This window comes from Magnolia sinica, chromosome 4, assembly GCF_029962835.1.
Source record: "Magnolia sinica isolate HGM2019 chromosome 4, MsV1, whole genome shotgun sequence".
Classification (NCBI taxonomy): Eukaryota; Viridiplantae; Streptophyta; class Magnoliopsida; order Magnoliales; family Magnoliaceae; genus Magnolia; species Magnolia sinica.
The window spans coordinates 111,423,962-111,445,102 of NC_080576.1; the positions used below are offsets into that span (position 1 = coordinate 111,423,962).

Consider the following 21,141-nt stretch of genomic DNA (forward strand, 5'->3'; position numbering starts at 1 on the left):
CAAACCTCGAGAAGATCCAAATCTTAAGTGTATCATAACATTAATAAAAGTAATGAATGACCATTAAAAACATTTTGTGGGTTATAATCGTTTTGGATCAAGCTGATATTTGTATTTTGCTTTCATCCATTTTTACTTGACATTATCAATGGGTTGGATGGAAAATGAACATTATGAAAACCTTAAGATGGGCCTTTGGAATTTTTAATGATGAGGCATTCGACCACTACTATTTCTTGTGGTGTTGTCCACCTGAGTTTTGGATCTTCTTAAGTTTTGAGACCGGGATCTAAAATAGGTTGAAAAAGAGGATGGACGGCGTTGATATACAATATATAATCAAGGTAGGCCCACAATAAAGGTAACTTAAGGTGTTACTGGGTAATACATTATCCGCTCCCGGCTATGGGCTACCCGCGAGGACGCGACAATGACTAGCATTCGGTGTCCTCTTGATCTTACTATCATTTTACTCGTTTCATTTAATCCGTTTATCTATTTTTTCATATCATTATTTTATGGTACGAACCCAAAAATGAGGTAGATCCTGTTCTCAAGTGTACTACATCATAAGAAATTGTATTGATTTGACATTTAGTACTATGAACCTTACCGGGGCACATAAATTCAGATTCCTGTCCTCCGAGAGTGTGTATTATTGCAATGTATAAAGAGAATGGCTCATTTATGACCACAACCTTTGTATTAAAAAATAACTTTTCATATTTCACACCTTTTCATATTTTAAGGGTGTCTCTCCACATTCCAAGAATGCCTTTTCACATTCTAAGGAGTAACTTTTTCCATTCCATCAGATTCATTCCTTTGGTTTAAAAAACTCTTGAAATTCTGTAATGATATTGAATATTCTGATTAATTGGAGGAGATAAAGAGTCATGTAATTAATTGGTTCCTTTGATGGGTTGGAACCAAATCATCTATAAATTTTAGGCTCCTAGTTCCTTTCTCCAACTCAACATTTTACAATTGATCTCCTATCTCCATTCACGCATCAAAGAGAGTTGAGAAGAGAGAAGATTAGAGCTATTTGATCTCAGTCATTGTGCCAAGTAGAGAAGACCTAAACCGTTGAAAGTAATGGCTCATCAATATCAAGTTTCTTTATCGTCTAATTCAATTGTGCAAGGTACAGTCTCTAATTAATACAACTCTTTGGTTTTCATTTTGTTGAATGCATCGAGTCAAGATCCTATGGATTTTATGTTATTGTAAAATCGTATGTAGATGTTAACATGTATTGGTCCAATGTTAACATGTGGTATCAGAGATTAGGTTCAGACTGATGTATTTGGCAAACAATCTTTATTATTTATCCATGTGATGATTTGATCGTCATCTAATATTATATTGCCTTTTTACATATCAAGTGCATATTTTCTTGAACCATAATGATAGATAGCCAATTTTCAAGATTAATACAATTGTGTGATCTATTAGTAAAATCATACCGTTTGAGATTCACCAATCAACAATGCAAGATATTCGAATGGCTTAAATATGATGGTTTACTAGTTAATAAGAATCGATGGGCTCACATTCAATGACTTAATTTTGCATTCTTGTTATGCATATGCATGTATATGATAGTCATCATATTCTCACATGGAATCATGTTTTTGGCCTTATTCATATTATGGTTGTCATCTTATTAGGCCCATCATGTATGTTTTTGGCTCATGAGCTAAAATGTAGTAGTTTAATCAAATCATTGATATTTGGCCAAAACAGATTAAGTGGGCCTTTAATGGCACAATAATCAAACAATCACTTAGGTTTCTCTTAGGCCACTTATGTAGATGCTATTGACTCCAATTATAAATCCATAAGTTGGAATAGTTTAGTAATCACCAAAGTGATCCAACTAGAAAGATTTATGGATATCCAATTGGAATTATTGATATTTGGAATCATAATTTCAAGAATAATAGCATCGCAATCGCTGTTTTGCTATTTGGATATCATGGATTGGTGGCTCAAAAGTACGATCATCTTTAAGTAATTGCAAAATTGGTATAGGGCAATGAAATAAATCATTCCGATTGGGTTTGGGTTGGAATATCCAGAGATATAAACCCATCTCCATTGTAGCATGATTGATTAGTTAGCCCTAAGGGTGATGTTGCTCATCTAAGAGTGGATCAATAGCAAGTTGTAGTCTTGACCTAAAGGAGGGATTATAACGATGCAATAGGTCGCTCTTCAGAGTAAGTCTACAAATGCTTTCTACAATTACTCTGAATTACTGAATTAGTGTGAATCTTAAAGCATTTTAAGTAATAAGTGAGCATGTTAATCTTTTCAAGCAGGTCTCACATCAACTTCAATTCATTATAACGTTCCTATGCTTATTGGACCTAATTACTTGGATTGGCATGAGCAAATTTTGTTTGCATTAGGCTTTATAGATTTAGACTTGGCCCTGCGTATTGATGAGCCAACTCAACTCACAATTGAAAGTTCTCCTGAAGCTAAAATTTTATATGAAAAGTAGGAGCAATTGAACCGATTGAGTCTTATGTACATAAAGATGTCGATCGTCAAACATATTCGTAGATCCATACCATTGTCCATGAAGGCACAAGAATATCTTACATATGTGGAAAAACGTTTTGTGTTGACAAACAAATCGTTGGCTGGAACTCTCATGGCAAAGTTAACAACTATGAAGTACGATGGGCTGAGTGGCATGCAAGAGCACATTCTTGAAATGACGCACATAGCAGTGCAACTTGAAGCCTTAGATATAAAAGTTAACGAGCCTTTCCTTGTACAATTTATTCTAAGCTCGCTTCCTCAGCAATTTGGACCGTTTAAGATTCATTATAATACCAATAAAGATAAATGAAATCTTAATGAACTGCAAAGCATATGTGCGCAAGAGAAATCGCGACTTAGAGAAGGCGGACATATCATCCACTTAGTATCACAGGAAAATAAAGTAAAAAGAGAAATTTAAAAAGGGTCAGAGGGCTCCACCAAAGAAGAAGAATAACCCCACACCTGATGCAGGCAAAGATAACAACGATCCTGACAAAGTGAGATGATTCTTCTGTAAAAAGAATGGATATCTCTAGAAAGATTGTCAAAAGCAAAAGAATTGATTCGAATCAAGAGGTAATAATTTAACCTCTATATGTTTTCAAACCAATCTTGTCGATGTTCCTTTAAATAGTTGGTGGATTGACTTAGGTGCATCTATCCATGTTTCAAATTCAATGCAAGGATTCCTTTTAAGTTGGAATCCAAGTGATAGAGAGAAGAATGCTTATATGGGAAACCGGTTGGAGTCTGAAGTATGAGCAATTGGCACCTGCAGACTCATTTTGAAAACTGGCTTTCAATTGGACCTAAAAAATATTTTATTCGTACCATCTATATTAAGAAATCTTATCTCTTTATCTATATTGGACAAAGAAAGCTTTAACTTTCATTTTGAAAACAATTGTCTTAGTTTATATAAGGATAATATTTTAGTTGGTACTGGATTTTTAAATGGTGGCCTTTATCAAATAAACTTAGATTCCATATTTGAATAATCTCTCTTTACTCTATATGTGAATATTGGATCGAAAGCCCGCCTAATGATACTGCATCATTGTTGTGGCACTGACGTTTAGGTCACATATTTAAAGACAGAATTATAACGTTAGTGAGGGAAGGGGTGCTGGCCACTCTTGACTTCACGGACTTTGGCGTCTGTATAGATTGTATAAAAGGAAAGCAACATAAAATTAACAAGAAAGGTACCACATACAATAAAGAACTCCTTGAATTAATACATACTGATATTTGTGGAAAATTTCCACCTTCTATTACTGGAGAAAAATATTTTATCACCTTTATCGATGACTATTCACGATATAGTTATGTCAATTTACTAAAAGAAAAGTCAGAGGTTATAAACGCTTTCACAAATTTCTGGGTCGAAGTTACAAATCAACTAGACAAACATTAAAGTTGTGAGGTCAGATAGAGGTGGTGAGTATAATAGTAGACATACTGACTTAGGTTAAAGTGAAGGCCTATTTGCCAGTTTTCTCAAATCGAAAGGAATAGTTCCTCAATATACGACACCAGGTACGCCTCAACAAAATGGTGTTGCTGAGAGGCATAATCGGACAGTTATCGATATGGTGCGTAGTATGATTAGTAATTCCTCATTGCCTGAATCCATGTGAAGTGAAGCTGAAAACAACAGTATATATCTTAAATCGGGTTCCTAGTAAGGTTGTCCCTAAGACTCCTTTCGAGTTATGGACAGGAATGAAACCTAGTTTGAGACACCTACACATTTGGGGGTTGTCCTATAGAGGCTAAATTGTACAATCTAAAAGAAAAGAAACTTGATCTCAAAACCATGAATTGTTTTTTCATCGGATATTATGAGAGATCAAATGGCTACATGTTTTACTATCCTAACCATAGCATCAGGATCGTTGATATTCGAACTGTTAGATTCTTGGAAGATAGTGACGATAGTGGGAGTGATAAATCACGCAATGTGATATTAGAAGAAAAACGGGTATAATTTCATCACTCGTACCTTATAACAATATTGTTATTCCGCAGGACATTGTTCATAACAATGAGGAACAATAGTTCGAGAATAAACCACTCCATGAAAAAAATGTAGAAGAACCGGTAAATGAAATGTCTCAACTGGAAGTACAGAGAAGATCTCATAGAGTAAGGAGATCTGCAATTCCGGATAATTATATTGTTTACCTTCAAGAATCTGAATTTGATATAGGAGTCACAATTGATCTACTAACATTTTCACAAGCCATGAATGATAAGGATTCTAATAAGTGGCTTAATGCAATGAAAGATGAATTGAAATCCATGAACGACAACAAAGTTTGGGATCTTGTTTAATTACCTATAGGTTTTGAGGCAATTGGTTGTAAATGGATATATAAAATCAAGCGCGACTCAAAGGGTAAGATTGAACAATATAAAGCCAAATTAGTTGTTAAGGGATTCACTCAAAGAGAAGGTATCGATTATCATGAAACCTTCTCTCCAGTATCTAAAAAAGATTCACTCATAATCATTTTGACACTAGTAGCTCATTATGATCTCGAGTTACATCAGATGGATGTGAAAACGACATTTTTAAATGGGAACCTAGATGTGGAAGTCTACATGAATCAACCAGAGGGCTTTATTGAATAAGATGATAAACCACTAGTATGCAAATTAAAGAAATCCATATATGGACTTAAACAAGCTTCTAGACAGTATTATCTCAAGTTTAACCACATAATAGTTGCCTTCGGTTTTCAAGAAAACACTGCAGATCGGTGCATATATCTGAAGGTCAGTGGGAGTAGGTTTATCTTTCTGTTCCTATATGTGGATGATATTTTGCTTGCTAGTAATGATCTAAGCATGATGTGTGAAACTAAAAAAATTTCTCTCCAAGAATTTTGAAATGAAATATATGGGTGCGACTACTTTCGTAATCGGCATTGAGATATATCGATATAGATCACGTCGAATGCTTGGACTATCTCAGAGAGCCTACATTGATAGGATTCTCGAAAGATACAATATGAAGAACTATAAAGTTAGTGATGCACCTATTGTTAAATGAGATAAATTCAGTTAGGACCAATGGCCAAAGAACGATGTAGAGCGAGCACAAATGAAAGATATACCCTATGCTTCTGTAGTAGGGAACCTTATGTATGCGCAAACATGCACTCGGCCCGATATCAACTTTGCTGTTGGAATATTAGGCAGATATCAAAGTGACCCTGGAATGGATCATTGGAAAGATGCAAAGAAAGTCATGTGCTACTTACAAAGAACCAAGAATTATATACTCGCATATAAAGGATCTGATTAGTTAGAAGTGATTGGATATTCTGACTCTGATTATGCCAGATGCATTGATAGCAGAAAGTTGACATCTGGTTATGTCTTTTTGCTTGCTAACGGGGCTATTTCGTGGAAACGTGTTAAACAAACTTGTGTCTCTACTTCTACGATGGAAGCGGAGTTTTTGGCGTGCTTTGAGGCCACTACCCAGGCAATTTGGTTGCAGAACTTCATCTTAGGGCTTCGGGTTGTTGACATTATTTCGAAGCCACGGAGAATTTATTGCGATAATACTGCAGCAGTATGTTACTCCAAAAATGACAAGTATTCTAGTCGAGCAAAGCATATTGGAGTTAAATATAATTTTGTCAAAGAAAATGTTCAAAATCATTTAGTGCCTATTGAACATATAAGGACAAACCAGGTGATTGCGGATCCAATGACCAAAGGATTACCGCTAAATACCTATAAGGGTCATGTAGCTGAAATGGGCCTAATTAGGATATGATGTACCTTAGTCATTAACTTGATGTAATAGACACTATCTATATGAAATCACATTTTCATGCATTCTTATTTATCCTTACGTATATATATTTATGGTGGATGTACGTAAGATGTAATTGTTGGACTATTATGTTTAACCAACATTATACTTAGCCTGTTAGTCTTCTCATTTAGTACTGGGTTAGATGTGAATTGCTAGTGTTGTAATACATGGAAGGGAGTATGTCGCTAAATGATGTATGACCGCCGTAATTCACATTAGTAGTTTCATTTAATCAAAGTATAATGCCTTGTCTAGTGTGACGTCATTAGAAGTATCTTTTCAAATGTCTCAATTCAAGAGAAGTCATTTTTTTTATAAATAAAATAAAATTCGAATCTAGGGAAAAGTTCTCATGATGTAGTCATGTATGCCAAGTGAGAGAAAGTTGGAATGTATAAAGAGAGTGACCCATTTATGACCACAACCTTTGTATTAAAAAATAACTTTTCATATTCCACACCTTTTTCGTATTTTAGGGGTGTCTCTCCACATTTCAAGAATGTCTTTTCACATTCTAAGGAGTGACTTTTCCTATTCCATCAGATTCATTCCTTTGGTTTAAAAAACTCTTTGAATTCTTTAATGGCATTGAATATTCTGATTAATTAGAGAAGATAAAGAGTTATGTAATTACTTGGTTCCTTTGATATGTTGGAACCAAATCATCTATAAATTCCAGGCTCCTGGTCTCTCTTTCCAACTCAACATTTTGCAGTTGATCTCCTATCTCCATTCACGCATCAAAGAGAGTTGAGGAGAGAGAAGATCAGAGCTAGTTGATCTTAGTCATTGTGCCAAGTAGAGAAGACCTAAACCGTTGAAAGCAATGACTCATCAATATCAAGTTTCTTCATCGTCTAATTCAATGGTGCAAGGTGCACTCTCTAATTAGTGCAACTCTTTGGTTTTCATTTTGTCGAATGCATCAAGTTTTATGTTATTGTAAAACCGTACGTAGATGTTAACATGTATTGATCCAATGTTAACATGTATGACCTAATCATGGGTGGATGTCAAATAAATATTACAGTGGGTCCTAAGAGAATTTTAATGATGTACATTCAATCACTACTATTTTTTATTTTGTGGTCTACTCGAGATTTAGATCTACTTCATTATTGGAATAAGCCGGTAAAAATGAATAGACGGTGTAGATAAAACACATACATTATGGTGAGGCCCACATGGCACCGACCACTAGCCACTAGCCAAATCACATCCTATACACAATGATGACTTGGAAGCGGCTCAGTTGGTGACCCCATCACCAGCTAGCTAGCTGGTGTCATAGCTCTGTGGCTAAAAAGAACAATGATGCATGTGTTTTATTTATGTTGTTCATCCATTTTTTCAGCTCATTTTAGAACATGGTTCACATGGAAAGCTCAAGTAAGCCATACCAAAGTAAATGGTTAGGGTTGAACGCTTGCCATTGAAAACTTTTAAGGTGCCACAAAAATTTTGAATCAATCAGATATTTGTATTTTCTTTTCATACAAGTCTTTCTGACACCTTATTAATAACTTAGATGACAAATCAACATCACTCTTGGCCTTAGGAAGGTTTCAATGGCGGCCTTAGGAAGGTTTCAATGGCGCCAAATCCAAAGGAAAAATGGGGCACGGATTGCGTCCCACCTCTGCCAGGACATACTCTGTCCAGGGGCTCTGTGGGCCCACTGTGATATACACAACATCATGACATCCGCCAAAAAAAAAAAAACTGATCTAAGCTCAAGTGAGCCACACTACAGGAAACAATGGAGATAGATACTTATTCTTGAAAACTTCCTAGGGCTTCATAATTTTTTTGATCAAGCGGATATCTGTGTTTTCCTTTCATCTAGGTATATGTGACCTTCTAAACAGGCTCGATGGCTAATAAATATCACAGTGAGCCCTAGGAAAGTTTCCACAGTATTGTCATTATCACCACTGCCTTCTATGGTGTGGCCCATTTGAGCCTGAGATCTACCTCCCTTTCAGGCTCATGACTTAAAAATGATTTGTTAAAATAGATGGATGGCATGGATAAAACACATACATCACCGCTTGCCATGACCAAGTCGATCCTGGCAGAGGTAGGACACAATCCGCATCCAGAAAATGCTCAAGTAGCAAATCCTCACCGCTGGTAACAAAGCAGTAAAATCTGAGTTGTTAAATATTTTATGACCTAAATTCTCGCACTTATTTTCCAAATTTTCCAAATCTTGTCTGGTGCCATTTTATTTAAAATTGTTATTTTGCAGGGATAAGAGTGAATTGCTTGACCATTTATTTGATAATGATAAGTCCTACAATGGATCCACCACTCTCAAAAATCATTAAGAGGTTGTATGGATGCTTCCAGATAAGTTACTTACAACTTACAAGGTCACACCTATAACTTCTAACTCATTTGTAAGCGACTTACAATTGAAAGTTTAAATGGAAGTAAACGAGAAATGGATTTAGAGGATTTCATTTACATGCACACTTCCATCCAGGAGTGTCAATGAGCTGGGCTCAGGCCCAAAAAATCAGAATTTTAAATAATGCTAACCCAAAACAGTTGAAAACCTGGGCCACGACCTATCCTAGCCTGCTTGTTGATAACAATTTAATCCAAACATACCTCAAATGCCATTTATCTCCATTTACGCCCAATTCCACCCATTTACTCCGTTAACTCCCATCCAAATAGAAAGTTGAAAAGTTACAAGCATCCAACTGATCACTTAAGAATATGCCTCTAATGAATTAAATCTCAACCATTATTATATTTTTCTTATTAAACCTTGCTCCTTTAGAGATAAATTGAAAGGTTAACATTGAGCTATGGATGACATTTTGTGGTTATGACTTATTTATAGTGGGCTTTATAGTTTGGACGGCTTCTTTTGTTTAAAGTAGATTAAAACCTGCAAAAGACACCTTTTTACTAGGACTGTAAATGGGCCAGGTAGCCCATCGGGCTTTTGGCCTAACCCACATTGGGACAGATCAAGCTGGAGTATCGGGGCCAAGGGCTAGGCTTGAACTTAATTTCAAGCCCGTTTCTCAATAGGGCCAATTTTGGACCATCTACCAACACATTAAGTTTTGCAAGGCAAATTTTGTATTTTATATATATATAAAGAGTATCTCTTATATTAAAAAAATCAGAAAACTGGACTCTGTCCAACGGAGTCAGGTTGACTCAAAGACTCAATTCAACTCAACTCGATATTTAAATATTAAAATAGGATCAAATATTTTACTAATAATATATACATAGAAAAGTATTAAGTTTAAAAATAGGTAGCTGTACCATACCTTCTTTCCCACCAGGATGCTACTTGTATAGGAAATCAAAACCATTAGACCAACCATGGAGATCACCTGCCACGAAAATCAGGCCGGTCTGCTCATCATGTAGTTCATACTGTTGTAATCAACACAACTGATAGGCCCACCCAGTGAGCGGATCTGCCTGATATTTAATAAATGAAACGCTGGTAGTGGGTCTTCTCGTTTTTAAAAAATAGCATGGTGGGAAAGATGGCACAGCACCACAAGTTGCATTACAGTTGCCTGCAGGTGATCATTTCAGGGATGGAAAATGTATTTCCCAATGCAGGCTCGTTCCTGTACTGATCATAAAACAATTTATTCCACAAACACTAGGCGGTCCCTGCAGAGTCTCTGTCATGTAACCTATTCATCGGTCTGCGAGCCCAAAAATTCTGGCCAATCCAACTATCATGTGTACAGAGAAGTGAATTTAGAAGTTTTTGGGATGTTGCCCATTATTTTCTATGGATGTCACGTACAAGAACCAAAACCAGCTACAGGCCCTTGTAAGAACGATCTGCTCAGACAGCGATTAAATGGTTTTTAACAACTACACGAGAAAAAAGGAAAAGAAAAGGCCTGAGATATACACAAGATAATCTGGTCTTGCATGTAAAAAGTCATTGATTGGAATCTCTTTTGGGTGGCAGTCCACACCACAGAGTAACTGTACATTTGATCATTCCTGCCAATCAACTCAACTTAATGATGGTAATTATGAGCATAAACAACATGAAAACCTACCAATCATCTAAACAGTTAAATCGATATTACCCCTTTGATTAGCAGTGCCCCCCCTTGGGGTTTTCACAAAGCTTGATTTTCTTTTACAAAAAGAAAGAAAGAAGAAGCAAAGAAAAAAGAAAAGAAAAAAGAGGATTAAAAATTTATTCCCATGATTGATATATAAGCTGTCCTGTTTTCGACAGACACCCTTTTTCCTGCTTCTGGCAGGAGTTTGCTGCTGTACTGTGTTATCAGAAGTCGAAGAAAGGGTGGATCTATCCAAATGACTGAGTGCAGATGTTAGCTAACATTGCTTCCAAGGTTAAATGACTCAGCGGCGTATATGTTTGTCACACATTAACACCCTTCGGCTTGCATAAGGGCCTTCGGATGTGTCGTGCAACGCCGCCCTCCATCCCATGGCGACTGCAATTTCCTGAACTTCTTCAATGATGGATATAGTGTCAAGAATGTAGGCACGCCCTCCGGGTCTCAGCATCCGATCCATCTCAAGCATGATGCTGGAGATGTTGCATCTGAGACAGAACAGAGAAATTGTTAAAGAGGGTCGTATGCTATTGTACATGCTCAGCCAAACCTAGCAATTTCCCAGTCCATCCGGTGCACTGCAATGTAGCTGTTGGATGGCTAGAGATTAGCTAGGCCCACATGCACCGTCCAAAAAGCACCTCCATATGCAGCATTGTGCAAAATCAGGCGAGTGTGGGGCAAGATGGCCCCCACCATGAGGCGAACATAAGAACAAAACCTGGCTGCATGGTTTTAGAAGAAGGAAAAAAGAAATGCTGAGCATCCACATCCGATATACCCGAGTCACCTGCTCGATGAGTGAACCATCCTGATTTTTGCAGATGATGTTTCATTTCAATGTGTGGTCCACCCTACATGTCCCATGCATTCTCTGGTTGGCACTTTCGCTGTGTGTAAAGGTGCTTGTGGAGAGAGCTACACATGGGGCTAGCAAACTTCTGGATGACTGATCACATTCATCACATAATCCCACCTATCGGATAGGTGTGCTTTCGGGTACATGTGGAATGTTCGCTATAGTTTTTTTTTTTTTCTTTTAATCATCCATCTGCAAGCTAACAATCGGATGGATGGGATTGCACAACATGATATATTTTTGCAGCATCCCCCAACTTGGTGAGATCCTCTGTACATAACGCTGGTGAGAACCAAAAGCTACAAACATGGACCAATTGTATGCTAAAGCCTAGAATTGTGTACTAAAATGATGCAGAGAAGACAATTTTTTTTGCAAATATGTCATATATGCTGGCATCCCACATTTAATGAAAGGGTAAGCCTACCGTTTTTGCTCGATGGAGAAGAGGCCAGATGCATGCAAGAGATCGTAAGTTCTTGGGTATGTGTCAAACGGCTCGCACCTGGAGAAGCAAGTCATGAGAACTAGTATGGGGCATTGGCGGAAATGTGTCATGCAATAGAGAAACACGGGGAAAAATGCAATGAATTCAAGGTGAATGGACAAAATCGGTCCATGATTGAACAATTGTTAGTCGCACAGATCATGAAATGAAGTGGCAATAGACTCAGTTGCAGGAGTGGGGAAGCATCTGTTTCAAAATGATATCAAGTAGAAATGTTAGGAAACGGGAGCGGAGTCCTAAGCATGATCACTCTTCAAAGTGGGAGTAGCACTACAACTTCAAACATTACAAGTACAAACTCAACCAACTAAAGTACTGGGAATCCAGCAAAACAAAAAGAACACATACAAAGCACAGGTTTGCTAGCCCTGCACCCACATTACTTGCAGAAGACATGCCAAGTGCATGTGACTTCTGACCGGTGCATAAGGTAGCCCCCACAATCAAGGTAGCCATGTGCAGAATCAGGCCACTCTGCGCATTAGGAGGGCCACAAGTGAACATTGGTGCGGACCGCTGGCATGTTTGTTTTTAAACCATCCTCTCTCTGTATAAGGTGTCCCACCTGAGGAGTGGACCTTATGCCCATCTTCGCGGTGAGGGCCACTTTATGCACTGCTAAGATTTTGCACATGAGACACTCGCCAGGTTTGCAGGTCTGATAAGGGTGCGTATGGCTAGCAAACCTCTAGAAGGAATACAGATATCTCATAAGATAGATTTTGCAGACGGACCAAAGGGAATTACAGATCCAAATTTCAATTGCATCAAAGTAATGAGTTTAAGAAGTTGACAGCTATAATAGAGCTTCATCTTTGACCTTTTGAGCGCTGAAAATTTGTACAATTTTTAAGAGAGAAAGGTTTGTAGGACATACCAATCATGCACAACTCCTATAAGTCCACGGTCATATATGGCAGGCAAGGTGTTGGGCCCACTGATTGGGACAACATTCATCACCCAGGCATTGATCTGTTGATCAATTAATGCAGCTGCAAACCTGCAAGGGCATGACACTTGAGAGGGGTCATCTAAAATAAAGGGAAAGAGTACTCTACAACCATGGAAATCACTATTGCAAGCACTATGTGGTTATTAATGGAAGGAAAAAGGAATATGAACACAATACCCTCCAAAGCCAGCTCTCATGTCCATAATATTTCGCAGTTTGTATTTTTTCCAATGATAAGCACGAACATAGCTTGCTATTATGTCATTCCAGTATTTCGATTCTGCCTTGAAGATCTCCTTTTTAGATGTGTAGGCATCCATCTCCACACTCTGGAGCCTATCTGGTGGATAATGCAGGCGTGCAGGCCATTTTGTAACATTTGCTCCATATCCATTCTCAGGAAGTGGAGTAATGCATGCTTTTAGATCAATGTACCTGCATGGAAAACCATGACATTATTTATCTCCACATCTATATTCTCAGGCAGTCAAGTGATGCTGCTTTCAGATCAACATATCTGACAGCAATGACATCATCCCCCTAATGAGCAAGAAAAAGATTTAGAAGGTAAGGAGTGCCCAGAAAAGATGATACAGGGACAATTAAATAGAGGATTCATGATCTGATGTTGAACTCAACAGGTGGCACTTTGGCAGTTGCATCTGTTTTATTGTGAAGCAACACCCCCTTTATTGATCAAGCACATTCCTTCAGTAATTCACAATAACTTACCAACTACCTGAAGTAACACCTAGATCACTGCATGACGATAAAATATGAGTTGGTGACAACTAATGTCTGCAGTACCAACCATGTGTGCACATTTGAGGTCCTCGAGTCCAAGCAGTTAGTCGACCCAGCGAATAACTTTCAATGTATCACGTGCATGCTACATCCAACTCTTCCAAGAGGTTGGCCCCACCACAGGGATCACCTTGTGCAAAAATCAGCCCCATCCACTCATCAGGAAGGCTACAGCATAGAAAACAATTCCTAGCCATTGATAAATAATAAAATACAAGTCTGGTCCACTTGATGAGCAGTCGTGGCTGATTATTGCACAAGGTGATCCTCATGATGTGGACAACCTATCGGATGATTTGGCTGTCAGACACACATGAAAGGTTGGATGTTAGCTACTGGGTGGAAGGTAACTAATGGTCCAACCGGTTGGACTTCGAGACCTGCTCACACATGCACACACAAACTACATGCCGCAGCACTGCCAAGAAAACATCCTGAGGGTGCAACACTGGCTTCATTGAAGATTTGATTTACGCATGAGGGCTCAGTTGACTTCAGCGTGCACAGTATCCAGCAAGAGACTGTTGACCAATCTCCCACCATATGGTGGGTTGGAATCCAATGCGCATTTCAAAAAGAATGAGAAGTGGGAGTATTCAAATCACATTTCAAAATGTATATTGGCTTCCAACAAACCACCATACTATCAGTGTGCAGAGAGTACACAACCATTTTCCTACTTGAAAAAGGAAAGTAAACAAACATTTATTAACAATACAGGCTGACATTATGATGTATCATGCATTAGATGCTTTGGTGTATTTTAGGAGGAGATCATCTCAACTTCCTCTTCTATGTCCATGAGTGGAACTGTCTTCATGTCTCTGGACAGTTATTTAGAAAACAAAACCCATCAAACATCAACTAGACACGGTTTAAATACTTTCCAAATACCCTCTTTTATAAGCTCAGAATTCAGACCTAGACACAGCAAAGCCATTTTGAATTCAAGAAGGTGACCTAATATAGATGGAGAATGTTCAGAGAAGTTCCCTGTTAATCTTAAGCAGTAGTCAGAACTGAGAGAGGTGGAGTATTGGAGATACCAAACATTGTCTGGGTCATCGTCTGTTTCACATAATGGTGGTTGAACTCCAGTGTCACGATTGACATAGCAGCTATTGTTTAAAGGTTTCTGCCATATAGCAAGATATCCCTCCTTTTTCACTAGCTCCCAGCAAATACGAGCAGTAAGGTCCTCCATCTCTATATGCATACAAGTGGAATCAGAAATACAAGAATAACAACAAAAACAAAATGTATCATTTGAAACTTGTGGGCAAGAAAAATCAATTGAAGAGGGAAAATATTCTACATGGACAAAGGCAGAATGGTGGAAGCATCAGTAAATTAATCAGTGGTTCTCCATCCTAAACTTCATAGGCTGTACTAGCTACCTTGCCAAGCTGAAAGTTGTTTGATTTAGCACCAACCACCAAAAACTGAATCAGAACGTTTAATGTTTTCAAATTGTCTTCTACGGGCTCTCTCCAGTTAGGAATGGATAGGAATGGATGGGCTTGGGCCTATGTTTTATTCCTACAGCATCGCTTAGACAGACCCTGGCCCAGCCCAACGCCGGTCCTTTGACAGCCTTAGTAATGAGGAACTAAAGTTTTGGTTTTTCACAACTGATTGGGCTTTGTAATACAGAAACTCCCTAATGATGAAAGCATAGTGAGAATGTTGAAAATTTATAGATTCAGGTGATGGCCAACAAGATATATTTACTGATGAATGTTGCAAGCAGGCTGTCCAGGTAATATACGAAAAGACAATGACCTAATTCTCATGCGACTTCAATGATATTCTAGAAACTTCAAAGTTCAAATACGTCATAAGAAATCAAACACAATTCACATTAAAGTCATCACAACCTGAAGAAGATCATAACAGTAAAAATGTCTCAACAAATACTGCTTAGTTGGAAACCACATTACATTTAATGAATGCTGCTCAATTAAATCCCTTAATTCAGTCTCACACATGGAAAAGGACAGAAAACAAAGCAACGAATGGTGATGGATTGCAGTTCTTAATAAAGCTTATGACTACACGAGAACTAAAAAAAAAAAAAAATTAAAAAAAAACAAAATTTGTTGGATATGCAGCTTCTGCCATGGACAATATGCAATTTCAAAACAACTACAGTAAATGGTGATTAACTTGAGATTATCCTGGACCTCCTGAACATCACACTGCCACACTTGAAACCTTTTGTAGGCATGAATAAATACTAGAAGATACTAAAAGGCCTTATTATGAGTCATTGACAAACACTTGGCATGAATCACCTTTCCATGCTTCTTGTTGGCTCTCTTCATGTTTATAAACTGGCTGAGCTGCCCAAGCAAAGTATCCTCCTGCTCTAAGCATCCTGTTGACCTCAAGAAGCAAAATTCCATCTTCACCACAAGCAAAGAAATAAAAAGAATAAGAAAAGGAAAAGCAAGATTAGTGCAACATAGATAAGTGAGATAAATTACAGTCATCCAGGATGCTCTGTGTGTGTCTCAGCTGTCCAACTAGTTGCTCACAAACAACTAGTTCACGTGTGGGGCCCACCATGGTGTCGGATGACATCAAGACCATCCAACAAGATTGTCACACCATGAAAATGGTATGGCCCAAAAATCAGGTTGATCCAACCATTAGATGTGCCCCATTTTCTATGGTGGGCCCCACCTGATAGTTGCATCCACCTGACTTTTGGGGTGCCCCACTTTCATGGTGAGACACCATTGTTGGATGGTTGAGATGTCATACAAAACACCATGGCTGCCCCCACATGGCAACTTATTGGACATACAAACTAGTTGTGTCTGAAAAGGGGAGAGAGAGAGAGAGAGAGAGAGAGAGCTCAAGTCCAACTAGTTGGAACACAGGATATAACTTCCAACGTATTAGTGCATGTGACATCCAACCCTCCCAATAGGTTGGCCCCACCACAAGGATCACCTAGTGCGAAAATCATCCCTATCTAGATATCAAGCGGACCATACCATAGAAAAAAATTTTGAGCCATTGATAAGTAGAAAAATACAACTGTGGTCCACTCAATGAGTGGATATGGCTGATTTTTGCAAGCTGATCCTCATGATAGGGCCAGCCTATTAGACAGGTTGGATGTTCCATACACATGAAAGGTTGGAAGCTATCCACTGGGTGGACTGTAACTTATAGTCCAACCGATTGGACTTGAGACCTTCTCATTACACACACACACACACACACACACACACACATACATAAAAAAAAAAAAAAAAAAAAAAAAAACTCTGTAAGAATTAGAGCTACATGCATGTTTTGGATAGAGTGTTCGATGTCCTTCACCATTACCAAGCTTCCTAAACTTGGAGATAAAAAAAAAAAAAAACTCAAGATGATAGCAGACAATGTTACAACCTTTGGACAAGTGTTAAAACTAAAATGTGGCTTCAAATTTTAACATCACCCAAGTGTGCTTCATCTGATAAGCAGGATATATAGACCTAATGAGGGATTCCAACCTCGATGATTTTTAGACTAAGAAAATTATCCACAGAGATGCATGAAGAAGTATTTAAAAACAATTCTTCTCTCCACATCTCACCAAATTTGTGAAAAATGATGGCATACAAGACATCATGTTCTAAACCACTAGGAAATCATATTCATTTTATCGCAGTTAACAACATGGGATGGTGGTTGGATATATTAGGTTGCACTAGATCCAAAATGTGCAATGTAAAACTGATTGGAGAACTTTTGCAAGACATCATCAAATGAAAAGATGTCTCTAAACATGAAAAATGGAACAGTAAAGAACATACCATCACGGGTCCAATTAATACGACACCGTGAACAATGTATCAAGTCAAAAGCTTGGCTTGGATACAACAAACGACGTGTTGCAAAAGCAGACACCATGGCGGGCACACCACGCTCAAGAGCAAATTGAATCTGGTTCTCATGAACATCTTTTGGGGCCACAGACAAAGGTATCACATCTCGAGAGAGCAGAAAAGCACCAAAACTCGCTACCCCACATCCAACATCCAAGACAACCCTTGTGTGATGACCAAATGCAATTTCTGGTACCATCTGCATATTTGGCTCAGAATGTGAGAAATTGGATCTCAAGGTAGACAAAGAACTAAGTATAGTGCATGTGTCTGTGTCTTTCCTTGTTTACTAGCAAATTTTGATAAATGCTGAACCTGGGAAATCTGATCCAAGTACTGATCTGCCCCATGAATAAACTGGGTTCCACCTCCTGGAAATTTGAATTTATCCTTGTCTATTGAAATCCAATTCTGACCCCCTTTATCTTCAACCAAACGTGGATGCGGTACGTTACTGTACCATACCTGTGATGACATTCCAAATTCCATCAATTAGTTCTTGTTTGAAATAGGTTATACAACATGGCGAAATAACAGGTTCATGACATCAACAAAACAGTAGAAGAAACAGCAAAAATAACTTGCTACAGTTGCTTGATGGCAGTAAACAATGAATTTCAATATTAAAATAATCAAGCCAAGGAATATTCTATGAGAGGGATTATAGGGTCCTTAACATCAGCAAAAAAAAAAAATACAATTTTCTAACACCGGAATCCATCCATGCGGGGCCTATGGATCAGCAATCCATACCCTTGATCTGATGGGCCTCATATTGGCTGGGGGATGCATAAAATTTTCCAGATTAGAAGATCCTAACCCTTTGATCCCCAGCCTATAAATAGATGATTAAGGAGAAAACAGAACCAGAGTGCACATTAAGCACAAAATAGTCCAAAGATCCATGGATAGGATCTTCTAATCTGGGAGAACTTCAGGGCATCCACATCCAAGATTATTCCCACCATATCGACAGTTTAGAACATGGAACCATCGGCCCATGTACACAGACCCTACACAGTGCACAACTATAATTCTCCTCCCCATCACTTGTGGTTGCCATTTAAAGGGGAGAATTACAGCCAGATCCACATAGGAGCCAATTGTGGAAATATTCCCAAAACCTCTTGCAGTGTGGAAAAAAGGATATCTATCTTGGGAGGCCGCATAACGCTGATCAAAGCTGCTTTAGCCAATCTTCCTGCATACCATCTATGCCTATTCAAAATCCCGGTGGGGGTGGCAAAAGCTCTAGAAAAAATCCAACAGAAATTCTTATGGGGTGGTCCAAGTGACTTTCATCTCATAAACTAGAAGTTCAAACACCTGAAAGAGAAGGGGGTTTAGGCAATGGTTGCATTCAGGAAAGAAATTGGTGCTTACTATGTAAATGGTGGTGGACATTTGCGGGCACAACAACAACAAAAAAAAAAAAAAAAAAGCACTATGGAGAAAGTAGTCATGGAAAAATACGGGACAGAAAACAGAGGTTGAGAGCCCAAATACAGGCCCACATCCGCGAGTTCAGAAGTGGGGAGGGGATTTTGTAGCATGGGGGAACAGTAACAAGCCTTGGAGCCCATGCCTTAAAGAAGGTTTTCGGTTTTAAGTCAATAAAGTAGACACCTTGCGGTTCTGTAAAGATGAATGGATTGGGACAACCCCTTCATATTTTCCTTCCCAGATTTGTATGGGGAGACAACTCAGAGGCAGACCACAGCTAGAGAATGTTAACCTTTCCAAAAAAATAAATCCTCAATGTTACAAAGCCAGACACGCATATTGAGTTGGAAGAGACACTTCGAAGACCGAATCAATGTTCATAAACAGAATCAGATTCCCAAATCACAAACTCGCCAGATCAAACTGAATAGAAAACAGACTGTAAATATAAGATTTTCTGTAGCTTTTTGTCAAGAAGGTAACAAAAATAGCTAACCTACTAGAAATCTGCAAATAGTATATTTGTTTCAAATCCAAGTTATCCAAACATTCCACGTGAAGTTTAAGTCAATGTATAAGATTACATCCATTTCCAATGTAGCTGTACTGCGCTAAACTGTATAGAAATGGAAATGTTCGAAGTCTCCAACTACTTGTTCAAATGCAAAGAAGGTACAATTACAAATCAAAACTTGGAAGAGATTTGGTTGATAATCTTAAGGAATCCTACTCATAAATCTCCTGACACGCAGGGACGGTTCAGTGGGATACACTGCAACATGACAAATGTGTGCAAGATCTGAGCTATTTGTCAGGTGAGGACACCATGATCTTGCACTGCCAAATGTAAGTTCAGTCCACTGACCATGTAAGCCACATAAACTACATTGAATATGGAATCTTGGTGATCCATTTTTTCCAAACCAACTATTTTTGCATACATGTGGCCCACCTGATGAATGGAAAAGACTATTTTTGGGCCTGGTATGTTCAGTGGTACCATATGATGAATGGCCATGATTTTGCAAATGTGCCCTGCCATCACAGGCAAGAGGCAAGTGACCACCATGATTCCTATATCATTCCTCAATGACATCATGGAAAATCCGACAAGCAATTCAGAAATAATTCTACTGAATTAAATAATACCTGCTCCCGGCTCTTGGGCCAGGGGATCGGAGTCTTGTAACCCTTCGGTGCTGGGACCAAACAATCCAAACCCTTCCCCTCCCCAGGGCAATGCCTCTCGAACTTCTCCCCTTTTTCCGTCGATCTCAGCTTCCGAATCTCTTCCACATTATCCAAACAAGGTATATACTCTCTCATACTATCTGGACAGAGCTGGAATTTTCTAACCCTAACCCTTATTCTAGAATTCCCACCCTCTTCTTTCATCTCCGCCGTCCGATTCACGTCCTCCAAGTTCTCAATCATATCCGGATCGAATTCCCCGATATCAAAGTCGTCCCGCATTGTTCCATTCTCATCTACGATTCCGTACCGATCCGGCGGTGGGGGAGGGGCCACTGGGGGTGGATCGGACGGTGGTTTTTCGGGAGGTAAGGCTGTGTTCGGGAGGAAGATGGTTTCAGTCTGGTTGGGAATGAGGGAGGAGATGTCGGAGCGGGTTATGTTGACGTTGGGGGAGAAGGAGATGGACGGTAGGAATTGGCGGTTGTTGAAGAAGACGAAGGGCTGGTAGCCGTCGGATTCCGACCAGTGCTTGCCGAGGTAGAAGAAAGCGAAGGAAATGAGAGCGAAGACCGAGATTCTCACGAATATAGGAGCACTCAGGATTTCAGAGCTGCTGAAGGATTTCATCTCTCTCTCTCTCTCTCTCTCTCTCTGATTTTCAGGGAGGAGGAGAGCTTTTCTTTGGAAGAGAACTGTCCGTTGAGTGTAATGGAGCTGATTCTGTATATGATACGTGTGCATGCATATTTCGCAGTATACACGTGTTTTCATTTCTCACTCTTCTAAGAAATGGATGGATAATCCAGAATATTTTTCTGCTTTTTACCACCGTTGATTGTCTGTGTATCAAAATTTTCTTGCAGATGGCACTCTCAACCGTTCGATTTATATCCTATTGATAGACGGTTGAGAAGGAAAATTATAAACGGTCCTATTGAAATAAAAGATGTTGTAACCAAGGTGTCTGGAACCGTTTATTGTGGAATTTTTTTTATTTATTTCTCTATCTTGAGTG

The 21,141-nt window shown here is 38.7% G+C and overlaps 1 protein-coding gene across 3 annotated transcripts; it reads right to left on the reverse strand.

The window, feature by feature from the left end:
• Nucleotides 1-10,455: 10,455 nt before the first annotated feature.
• Nucleotides 10,456-20,803, reverse strand: LOC131243825 (probable methyltransferase PMT11). Of its 3 annotated transcripts, XR_009170197.1 has the most exons (10): nucleotides 20,082-20,803; nucleotides 17,805-17,954; nucleotides 17,418-17,688; nucleotides 15,900-16,010; nucleotides 14,652-14,811; nucleotides 12,979-13,236; nucleotides 12,727-12,849; nucleotides 11,769-11,846; nucleotides 11,264-11,611; nucleotides 10,832-10,970 (listed from the first exon to the last, which is right to left on the reverse strand). XR_009170197.1 is itself a non-coding variant. In XM_058243417.1 (9 exons), the coding sequence occupies exons 1-9, from the start codon at nucleotides 20,751-20,753 to the stop codon at nucleotides 10,766-10,768; spliced, it is 2,028 nt and encodes a 675-aa protein (XP_058099400.1). In that variant the 5' UTR covers nucleotides 20,754-20,803; the 3' UTR covers nucleotides 10,456-10,765. The 3 variants fall into 3 exon arrangements, 1 of the variants encoding a protein (XP_058099400.1); XM_058243417.1 differs by lacking the exon at nucleotides 11,264-11,611 and having other exon boundaries at nucleotides 10,456-10,970; XR_009170198.1 differs by lacking the exons at nucleotides 10,832-10,970; nucleotides 11,264-11,611 and having other exon boundaries at nucleotides 12,727-12,865.
• Nucleotides 20,804-21,141: the final 338 nt, after the last annotated feature.

Excerpts from the sequence above, each read along its gene's own strand:
- LOC131243825 (XM_058243417.1), bottom strand. The coding sequence starts at position 20,753 with ATGAAATCCTTCAGCAGCTCTGAAATCCTGAGTGCTCCTATATTCGTG. Across the intron at positions 17,689-17,804 it reads ACTTGGATCAGATTTCCCAG|ATGGTACCAGAAATTGCATT; the intron begins GTTCAGCATTTA and ends CCAAATATGCAG. Across the intron at positions 10,971-11,768 it reads TTCTCCATCGAGCAAAAACG|ATGCAACATCTCCAGCATCA; the intron begins GTAGGCTTACCC and ends GTTCTGTCTCAG.